The 11,485-nt window shown below is 42.8% G+C and overlaps 1 protein-coding gene across 5 annotated transcripts in view; it reads left to right on the forward strand.

Moving 5' to 3' along the window:
* The window catches only part of MCC (MCC regulator of WNT signaling pathway), a 186,562-nt gene extending 175,310 nt beyond the window's left edge, over window positions 1-11,252 (forward strand). For all 5 annotated transcript variants that reach the window (XM_039567614.1, XM_039567615.1, XM_010391361.4 and 2 more), the window contains 2 exons: window positions 6,477-6,599; window positions 7,640-11,252. In XM_039567614.1, coding sequence (XP_039423548.1) covers window positions 6,477-6,599; window positions 7,640-7,820 — 304 coding nt within the window. In that variant the 3' untranslated portion in view covers window positions 7,821-11,252. The remainder of the gene's footprint in view (window positions 1-6,476; window positions 6,600-7,639) is intronic.
* Window positions 11,253-11,485: the final 233 nt, after the last annotated feature.

The following is an 11,485-nucleotide window of genomic DNA, read 5'->3' on the forward strand; positions in this document are numbered from 1 at the left end:
CAAAATTATGATCCTTGATGGCTGTGCAGGGTTACATGAATTGCATCAGTCTAGACATGTTTCAGTATACCCCTCACAAAAGCGTGACTTTCTATCTGGCAACACTACAAAGGAGCTTTATATTTACCATGCCTGATGTCTTCTAAGCTGAGAGATAACATAGTGAGTGATGCTACTAATTGTGAAGTTGCTGCGGAGAGAGGAAATGAGCAGTAATCAGTAGGGTTGGCAAACAGGTCTTTAAATGTTAACAAAAAGTACGTTTTGCACAGAGCTGTGGTCCCACCTCTCTGGAGTAGAAGCTGCAGGTATTTCTAGTAGGACATAAAAAATGCATCCTGTTGCAGTAACTTCCTTGTGTCTGTTGAGACAGAGCAATGTTTGTTGCAGTCTTAGGTCCTTATCCCTGTCTGAAGACCGCAACCACGTTTTGTGCCAAAAATTCTGTTCAGAGAGCAAACATTTCAGTAGAAAGCTGGGCCAAGGCATGGCAGTGACTGTTTCCTGACACAGTGTCAGTGAGAGAGAAATCAAGCCACCTTCCTTTATTTTAAATTTCCGTAAACTTCATGTGATGGCATCTTAGCTTGGCACGTTTTCAAGGGCCAACCTTTGTTTCATGATAGCAGGTGTCAGTAAAAGCATCACTGAAATTCAGGCCTATCCTGAGCATCAGGCTGTCTCAGAAACGGAAATAGAAAGGGCTAGAACACGTCATACTATAATCATTCAGATTTGAAATTACTCTTTAGACTTCTACTGATTTGTAAAAGCCTCTTCTTTTTTGACCAAGGTACAGGGCAAACATGCAGTAGGTAAAAGTGGGGGGGGAGGGAGGCAGGGGTTTGTGTTCCGGACCTACTGATGCATCCTCAGCTATATTCTGTCAGTGTTTGCATATTTCTGTTCTCCAGTTATCACATCAATGAAATGAGGAAATAAGCGACTCTGAGGCAGTTGAAAGCCAGACACTAGCATGGACTACAGTCATTGCAAGTTTCAGAGACATCTTTTTTTTGTGACTGTGCAATATCCTGCTGTGTTTTCCCCTTGGCTGCCTGGGGGCTTCCGGAGGTATGGCCTATCTCTGGAAATCCCTCTGGAGAGTCCCATGAGAGAAACCTTCTCACAAGAAGAGAAGTGACTCATGCTGATATCAGGGACAGATTCCTTAGAAGCAGCTTGAGTAACTATTCTTACCATATGTTTTACAGACAACCATAATTTGTCTTTTTCTCCATTTTTTACATGGAGCAAGTAGTTCTTCTTACCACCATGTGGTTATCTGAACTGCTGAGCTGCTGTGCACTTGGATATAATCATCACAGGGAGCTCCAAATAGCTCCAGGTCTGGAGAGCTTCCAGGCTGGGCTGGCAAAGCTGGGTGGGAGGTTTGAGCAGTGAGTGTGGCAGGCATGCTGCTGCCTCCTCCAGGGCTGTTCTCCCTTTTTTCTGCCAGTATGTTGTTTCCAGGACCACACCTGGCCTGTCTCCCCGCTGCAGGTGGTGTAACACATGCCTGTGGTACTGTCTGGTTTTTGAGATCTGTTCTGAGCATCTTGACAATCAGCAAAAAGTCAGTACAGTATTTTACACTAGCAAAGTGGTTTTTAAAGCACCCTCTGTCACCTCTGCAGTCAGGAAAGGCCTCCTGTGCACAGGTAGCTGGCAGCACAGGTGGTGCTTCAGCAGGTGAGCCAGGAAGGCATGGCACTGGAGGAGGGTGGCTCTCTTGGCATTTGTGTAGTGTTGCTTTGTTGCCTCTTTAAAACATTTATTACATTCTGGTTGTTTTCCTTAGCAGGCCAAGCCAGACCAGTGAGGCAAGCATGCATTTGAATTAGCTTGGGGATTCTGCATGCCAGCCTGATGTAAGATGTTAAACTGCTGATGAAAAGAAAATTTATCTGCATTCCTTTTAAATGTCCAGCTGTTATCTCCTGAGAGGAGAGGAGTCCAGATCCCTAGGAAAAAACAATCATGTGTCACCCTGTTCAACTGGAAAAGTCAGAGGGGAGTGAGGGATGGTGCCAGGCTCACTACAGCAGGAGGGTATCAGGGGAGGAGTGGAGTGTGGGATGTGCCTTCCCTTCAAAGCAGGGGTCCCGAAGATAGCTACAGACCATGCAGGAGGTGCCTTCCCTCCCTCCCCTTCCCCACCCCCAGTGGCCTGGGGCTGCCCTGCTGGCATGGATAGCTCTGCCAGGGATCTTCGTGCCTTTGTCTCCCTGGGCTAGCTGCTCCTGGTGCTGCTGTGTCAGGGCTTTGAGCCTGCTGAGCTGAACCTGGTCATACCACTCCTCAGGGGAATGCAGGATTTGAAGGGATCTGCCTGTAGCAGATCTCTTCTGATGGGTAAGAGGATGTGCCTTAGGGATGGCAAGACTCCTCTGCCTGGCTGTGGGAAAGCTTCTCACCTCTTCATTTGGAAACAACTCATTGTTCCCCTTTTGCTTCAGATTTGGCAAGAGCTGTGGTGCTCTTGACCCCAGGGCAGAGGGGTGGTAGCTGGTGCTTTCATAAGAAGGGGAGTTAGCTGGTTGCACTCCAAGCCAGGGGCAGAAAAATCAACTTCTGTGTGCCAGAGAAGAGCAGCTTCCTGTTTGCAGCACCGGGGAATTTTCAATGAAATCAGCAAGAGCAGGAAAATCCAGGAAGAATTCTAGAAGCACATGAAACCTGAACATGTCTGGAAAAGCCCAGACTGCAGGGAAAATATAAAGGTGCTCATGACCTTGCTTACATTACTATGTGCCAAACATGGTGTGTGTGGAGGCCAAATTCACATAAACACAGTTTCCTTTATGGCCCTGGCAGAATTCCCCTCTCTCTGAACTGGTAGCATTGAAACCAGAGAACACCAGTTAGCCCCTTCCTATTCAGCCATCCTGAAACAAAAAGCCCTTGAAAACCACTATGCAACTGCCCACTGAGTGTTTTGATTGTGAAAATACCAAACAAAAGCCTTTATTACCAGCACATTAGGCATTTCACTGAAAATAGTGTTTTTAGCAGATGTTGTAGGCTGTAGGCCTTTGAATACACTCATTCTGAGCTTTTCCCTGGGAAGGGAGCAGTCGGGGATTTCCCCATCTGACTCCTCAGCAGCAGAGAGCCCTTGTGCTGAAGGGAGCCATGCCCCCAGATCATAGACTCGTTCCCTCTTCTGGGAATACTTGCTCATTCTCCCTGTGCACATGAAGTGTTGTGGCTGTGTTTTCTGAAGCTGCAACTTGCAGTAGCCACTTGGAGGAGGAACTGTTGGGATAAAAATCTCTGTTGACTTCTGCAGTCCAATAGACTTGTGAGTCAGGGGCTCACAGAAACTGTGTTCTCCGAAAAATACTTGCTTCTCCTTTCCTCTTCACATCAAAATACACAGATAAATGCTTTCTTGGGATACACTGAGGTCCATATTACTGCCCTGGGGCACAATAGCTGAGTTTGGTGTGTATGCTTCCATGGGAGTTTGGACCTCAGACTGGAAGACTGGCAGCAGCAGGCTGCGCCTGCATCAGTAGGATGTTCCGTATATCTGTCACATCACACGCAGTTCCATCCCTGGTTTGCAACTCTGGCGTGCTCTCATTGTGGACACATGCTTCATATGCAAGATTGAAAATACTCTGCCATATTAAGCCTGTAGTGGCTGATTTTCCACATCCTGCAGTCAGGAAAGTACTGTGGTGCTGGAAATCCCCTTAGGACAGCACCTCAGGATTCAGTACCACTCCTGTTCACTGCCTAACTAAGCGATCAGTTTTGAAGAGAAATAAGTAAGGACAACTCTTTCTGACCAAACTGAGGTGATCAGTGATAGAAACTGAGGGAAGCAGGAGTCAGCATTGCGAGGCTTGGGGTTCTTACTAGCCCGTGAGGTACAGGTCTGAGCTCTCTCATCTGCTACTCAAACAGAAGATGCAGCACTCTGGGGGAAACCTTACATGTTTTTAGTGTGTAATAGTCATTAACCAAGTGCATTTTCATTTCCCCAGAGTAAACCAAGATGTTTGCTCTGCCTTTGCTGTTGCTGTGTCTGGCTGTGTCTGGCTGTGTCTGGCTACTCAGGTGTGACTTGTTCTATGAAATGTCTCCTGAAGTGAGGATATTTAAATAGGCAGTTTTAAAATTAGGAACAAGTGTAAAGGTAGATCTCTATGGACTGTTTTTTCAGATTTTTGGGACATTTCAGCACATGCAATCAAACCACCAATTGTTTTCCATGAGATTAAGGTTGAGTAGGTATTATCTAGTGCTGTTTCACTGACTTCAAGACATCATGAAAAGCCAAAAGAAATACATGTATTTTACTGGTGCCAATGTAAATTTGAGTCATCTATAGATTAGAAGTATTACCCACTGTTTCCTATTTGGCTAGAATGTTCAGAACTGGCATCTCAAAAGATCTTTAAGTAGCTTAAACAGGGTGCTTACCACTCCGTTGGCTCTGTGTCTTTGACAAGCAGCAAGACAAGGATATTGTAGACCAAATGTAAAGAAATACAGCTCAGGCTGAACAGGGCTGGTTGAAAGGTGTGTGTGAAAAACAGACAAAAGGTGATATCATTGTTTTATCGGGTAACAGTCACCATAGCAACCAAACTTTACCACGCATGAAGAGTTCCTCAAAGTCTTTCCACTGTGTTTCTTTTCCACGCAGCTTTTATTACAGCAGTTGTGTGAAGGACCTCAGCTGCAGTGAACTGTGGCTCTACTGGGCTCTTTCCCGTGGGACTGTGTGCAGTGTTTTCACAGCTATACCTTTTCTTGCGCATGATGTCAAATCAGCCTCATGTGGTTTTGAGATTTCTCTGCCCATCCAAACACTGTGGATGTTTATTCTACTGGATTTGCTGTTCACCCTAGGTCATCGTGCTGGGAATGGTGCTACTGAGCCTTCCCCAGAGCCCCTGGCAGTGGCAACCTTTGGAGCAGAGAAGTACCAAATTTACCCTACTCTGTTCCGGCTCATCAGTAATGCAACAAATGCATTAGGTCTGGCCACTGCCACGTCTCTTTCTTGTTTATGTTCTGGGTCTTTTTCTTCCCGTTTTCACTGCAGAACACAGATTTTGGCTGTAGACTGTGCTGAGCCTTTCTGACGGCTGAGATAGGCTATAAAAATTAAGATTTACATTTGGGGTGGATGGCAGTGAACTTTTAACTGAGAGGAGAAGGATTGTGTTACTTGAAAGCAGAGAGCATGTTCCTTCGATGAAAGGACATACAAAGAATACCGATGATCCTTCATCAACAAGGGCCCTCTTATGTCCTTTTTAATCTGGCTGGTAAACCAACGCCTGAGTGTGTTGGGATAGACTGCTAACTTGGAATATTTCCCTGGCTGACTTTATGAAAGCCCTTCCGTTGCTGCTGGAGCCAGCGCTGTCCTTCTCTCCGGTGATAAAAGCCTGCCGTACCCAGGTCTTCCTGGGAACTGCAGGCTGCTGAGCTGGGATTTCAGGAGGATCTGTGTGGTCTCTGCAGAGCTGGGGAAGCTTTCGCAAACTTCAGGGTATTCATTCCCGTTGGGCTTATATGGGAGCTGGCAGTCGTCTCATTATTGAGATGAAAACAAGTGTACTCATGTAGTAGCACTGCAACGAAGCAGGAGGGAGAGCTGGATCACTGCAAAGTGGTTGTACGCAGCAAAGCACAGACTCCATGTAAACACACAAAGTTCCCAAGTGTAAGGTTTGATGCTGCAAAATCTATGTTCCAGTTGAGCCCAGCCCCACGTCATTCTTAAAACACTTTTTTTTTTTCTTTTCCCCCCCTTCTTCCAAATCTTACTTTTTTTTTTTCTCTGGGCTATCTATGCTGAGAGTTTGGGTCACAGAGAAAAGCTCCTGGAACGGTCCCGTGTGTGTAGGAGTGGGCTGAGCAGGCAGCAGGCATCAGCCATCAGCTCTGCAACAGGGAGCTCCACAGGAAGAAGCACCTGCCCTATGCCACATGCTTACCTGGGAAATGCTTTTTAAACCCAGCTTAATCCCCAAGCTGTAATGCTTGCTCCTGCCCAGAATTTGTCTTGTTCACTTTTTCTTTCTCTCATAGACATACTTGTAATGTGAAAATATTATAAGGTACCTTATTTCCATTTCGTCACACTTCATGTAATTAGCTTTTGGTGCAGAGTTGATAAGTAAGTACTGATAACTATATTAGCATTTTGTGTATCTTTGTGCTTATTTCTTAGTGTGATTCAATGCATTACAAGACCATGATCTGCCAGAGAAGTTTGTTTACTCTTTTATCTGCTCTGTCTCCGATCTTGAATTCTAAAACGGTGAATGTTACAAATACCAATTGGAAAAGTTTAATGTTAAGAACTACCTCCTGTATTATCCTAGTAGTAGTATGGAAAATATTTTCAGCATGTCAACCCAGCACAAGACAACTACTGATGCATTTCCAAGCTGAAAGGTTATTTCTGTTTTGAAAATAGTTTTCTTCCTCTTTTTGTCCTGATCCAGGGAGAAGAAACTGAAAGCAAGAGTGCAGGAGTTAGTAAGTGCTTTGGAGAGACTCACAAAGAGCAGTGAAATCAGACATCAGCAGTCTGCAGAATTTGTTAATGACCTTAAAAGGGCAAACAGGTAAAGGATCTACCAGCAGATGGATGCACCACTGATTTTTTCTTTGCTGTGTTCTTGCAAAGCATTGTAATAGTCCCCTTAGCTTAATGAGAAGTTTCTGGATCCTCACGTTCCATCCATATGTTGACACTCTAGGGTTATCGTTAAGAGATGGGAGAGGCATAAACCTCCCATGTAGGCCACTGGCAACTACATAGTTTCAAACAGAAAGCAGGGAAATAGGTTAATCTTAAGGGAGTTACTACTAGTGATTGCACAATTTAAAAAGGAAACAAAAGAAAATATTTATGAATCTGTTACTCTGTTTGAAACTGCTCCCTTTTCTTTGGCTTCAGCCTCTTCATTAATAACCTGTCTTGGATAATCACACCTAAGTTCTGTTGCTCACTCAGGGCATTTTACTTGCACTGTGTTTGGATGGCCTAGGACCATGGTGCAAGGCAGCTGCCTTTTGTGCAAGCAGCCTGTCATTCACAATGTAGTTTTCCTTAAAGTATATTTGAAAGCCTTTGTGGTGAGAAGCAGCACCCTTCTCGAGCTTTCCAACACAGTCAAGGCGGAGGCACAGAAGCTACTCAGCAGCTAGCAAATTAGCACAAGATGCCATCCTCCAAATGTAAATCTGTATTTTTAAAGTAAAAAATGCAAAATCAGTCCTGGGTTTTCTAAGCCGATTCTGGCCATGCAATGTTTTTATAAATCATGTTTAATGTTGTGGTATCTTGACTCACAAACAGTGCTATGAGAGGTCATCAACAGCAACCTCCATTTGCCTCTTTGAACCATGTTTTGTTTTCTTTACCAGTTTATTGGTAAAGGTGTGTACTTTCCCCAGGAAAGACACAGACATTAGCATTCATCTGGGTTTGGATCAAAAGGTTTGGATCTAATCCATTTTAAAGCACTGGTAAATTTTGGGAAGGTGATCAGTACCCAACCTTTGGAGTTCCTTGAAGGTGGGGCTTTGGGGTAGATTTTTTGTAGCACTTGCTCTGAACAAGCCAGTTTGAATTACCTTGTATGCCTTGTGTTTTTAACAGCAACTTGGTAGCAGCTTATGAAAAAGCAAAGAAAAAGCATCAAAATAAGCTGAAGAAACTGGAATCACAAATGATGGCCATGGTGGAGAGACATGAAACCCAAGTAAGAATGCTCAAACAAAGAATAGCTTTACTGGAAGAAGAGAACTCCAGACCACACACCAATGAAACTTCACTTTAAATGCATCTCTTTAAAGGATGTTTAGTGCCATTACAACTTACTTTCTTTTGGAGGTTGACTTTTAGGTAGCTTCAAATGCTAAAAGCTCTGATTGTCAATGTTGACAAAACTTAAAAGCACCTGCTCTGGGATCCCAGAGAGGTGTCATGGGGATAATAAAAGTGTTAACCTTAAGGACTGTTTCATAATGTAAAATGGCAGTGCCTGAATCATGCTACAATTGTCTACATTGTGTTGTTATGTCTGTATTCATACAGCTTCGCGTCCATTTTATCGATGTCCTGTGAGTGACAGTGTCACATAGCAGAACAATTCATGTTAAAGGTTTTCATTTGGGTAGTTTGGAGATCATATGAGAGTTTTCCCAGTCCTGGAGCTCCCTCTGCTCACAAGTCCATACTGTAGCCTCAAGACTTGCTGTTGTGGTTATACCACCAAACAGGCAGCTGCACAGTGGGGAGATGACAGGCTGGCTGGCTTTTTTTTTGCACCCTGCTTGCAGTTCTGCTGCTCACAGTGCAGATCAGGTAGGAGAACTGTTGATTTGGGAAAAAACCAAGAAAGCGTAGTTGCATCTCTGAAAATTATGATAAAGGTGTATCTCTTACAGTGTGTAAGAGGGCCAAAGGCTGTGGGTTTCACCATGCCACACAGCCTGTGCCAAGAATGGGTAAGAAATTACAGGAGACCTCTTGGTACTTACATTGCATGGTGTTTGCAACTACTTAGTAAAAAAATTTGGTTTTTCTTGCTATATACACTATATCCAAGGTTTTCCTTAAGAAGCTGGGCCATTTTCGTCATGTGTATTGTGCTTATTACAGCTTACTGTGATCAAGAGGTAGAATGTCTTCTTTTGATACTTTTTTTTTGACCAAAAAAGGTACTTATAAGGAATGTACCTGTTTAATATTGAATACACAGGCACAAAACTAGAAATGTGTAGATGTATGGATATCCAGCCACAAACAGAATGTGAATGGTGAAGTCTTACAGCTTCTTAGGTTAGTTTTTGTTACTGCTAACATTCTCTTGTTAAAATCACATATTACTGTATTATCAAACTGACTGAAGTGCAAATTTTGGCTTGTTAGGTTAATGAACATTAAGCAACTTATGGGGATCAGGTTGATTTCTGTAGGGGTCCAAATACAGGAGTCTGCCATAGCACCTGTTATATTCAGAATTTGCTTATTTTTGACAGAGTATGTAAAACAGCTTTATGTGTGTTTTAAAAAGCCAAGGTAGAGTTCCTTCACTGTGTTAGCCTGCTGCTGTGTTATGCCTCTGCTTTGCATTTTCCAGGCTGATTTCCAGTGAATCTGATTTCAGGAGATGTTTATCCTTTTTGCTTTACACATTGAGAGTTGCACCTCAAGTTTTTTACTAGCGTATTTAGAGTTATGATAACTTCTCTCATTTATTCCTCCCATTACTAGTACTAAGGAAATACTTTTAGAGGACTTTTTTTTGCCCACTGTTGGGTTAGGTCAAGCAGACAACACAGTTGTGGGAATTTGTGTTCAGAATATGGCACTGTTATTAAGTCTTGGTTAAGTCTGGAACTGTAGCAGGTTGATTTTCCCATCTCTTACTAGTGTAGCTGCTGTTGTCTTCTATCCTTAGTCATTCCTACTTCTCTGGAGTCTGATACATCATCCACAAAGCCAGCATCACATGTGATTGATTGCAACAGCAAATTAAAACAATGCTGATTTCAAAATTTTTAGGTAGTGATGTTCTGGTTTTGATCAGTCCTCTTTCTCAAAATAATTGCACTTCTTAATTTATAATGTGAATAGAAATTTTTGCAAATTAGTCTCTTGAGGGAGGAGGCACATTGATTTCTTCTGTCTTTATGGTTCTGCTTAGCATCTCTTTGTGATGTTTCACTTTTTTGGCCCAATTTTCTGACCCCCAGGAGGATGGTGGTTTGCCATCAGCTTCGGTGGTAGCTGAGCACACTCGTTCTGAAGAAACACAAAGAAAAGTGTCCACCTTGTGCTGTGGCAAAAATGCAGTTACACTTTTGTCTTGGGCATCTGCAGCACCCATGTCACATGAGGTCACCTCAAATTCCATGTGAAATACCTTTCACTGAAGAGGACCAGAAACCACTACTGCACTGGGCTGCCTCTTAGGCTTTTTTTTTTCTCCCCCTATCTAGAATAATAGAATCACAGAATGGTTTGGCTTGGAAGGGACCTTAAAAAGCATCTTGTTACAACCCCCTTCTCTGGGCAGGGACATCATTCACTGGATGAGGTTGCTCCAAGCCCTATCCAACCTGGACTTGAACACTTTCAGGGATGGGGCAGCCACAACTTTTCTGGGTAACCTGTGCCAGTGCCTCAGCACCCTCACAGTAAAGAGTTTCTTCCATAAAAAAAATCAGATACTCTTACACAGAGGCATAAAAAGCTGCATCCTCAGTGCCTTTTTCCAGGCCCAACAATTTGCTGATTCTGTTTCACTATATGTAGCATGTATCTTCCCTGCCAACTATGTTCTAGAAGTTCTTCAGAATAAATTACAAATCATGAGTAAATGTAAACCACTCCCATTTTTTTCCCTAAAAGGGTTGTAGATGAAAAAGCAGCACTGGTACCATCCAGGCTCAGCAGTAGCCATATTTTGCCAGACCACCAGTTCAGTTATTTGCCTCAGCAAGCAGCTATTGCATCATTGGTTGGCATATTGGAAAAGATCAACAGGGAAGTGGTCACAGGTTTAATGTTATTGTGAAAACTGTTCAAAAGTGATAACCAGCTGCAGCTCCAGTGTACCCCATTAAAATGGCACCAACCCTCAGAAAAAATGCCAAAAAAACCCAAACTCCTTTCATGCAACTCTGAAGTAGCAGCACACCAGAAACCTGAGTGTTTATCAGTTACAACAGTTACAGCAACTTAAGTCTCTTAACACTTGTTGCAGAAATAATAAATTTGCAAAGCAGGAAAGAGGTGGTTCTTGCCAACCTAACTCCATTCATGAATTAATGATTGGACTTTTTAAAATTTTCTTAAGTCACCAGAGTGCATGAAACTTTGTATTTCACAGAGTGCTCAGAAAAAACATTTGCTTTTTTTCTAATTCTGTGACATTTAAATCTTCACCAGCTTGAATGTACTGTTAGCTATTGCAAAGCACATGTGACTAAGTTTGCATTCATGTCATGTTCTACTGGTTTCATTAGAATTTTCTCCTCCTTTAATACTACACCATGAATTGTAACTTTAGAAACTTTTCACCTTACTGAATTAGCTTTAAATGTTTGCTATCTTTTAGTTTCCTAGCAGCTGTAAAATAGCTATTTTGTGTTCATTTGATATAGAATTGTAAAAACTGCATTTATTTATACAGAGGCATTTATAATACTTATTTTACAAATGTTCTTATATTCTGAATAAATTTCTAATGCTGTTGCTTTGCCTTGGGAGTTGTTTCACCATGGCTTGTCACCTTACCGTTGAATGGGACAACCTTGGCACAAAGGTATCTCATTTCCAAGAAAAGTTACTGAGGGAGATAGTTTGACATTGTCAGGAAAGTTCACATGGTAGAGCCATGAAAAGTTGAGAACTCAGGTCCAGCCACAGGTTTTAGCTGGGCTCAAGAACATCAGTACTTCTTCCCACAAACCCTCTACAGCTTCAATGAACACT

Source organism: Corvus cornix, chromosome Z (assembly GCF_000738735.6).
Source record: "Corvus cornix cornix isolate S_Up_H32 chromosome Z, ASM73873v5, whole genome shotgun sequence".
Taxonomy (NCBI): Eukaryota; Metazoa; Chordata; class Aves; order Passeriformes; family Corvidae; genus Corvus; species Corvus cornix.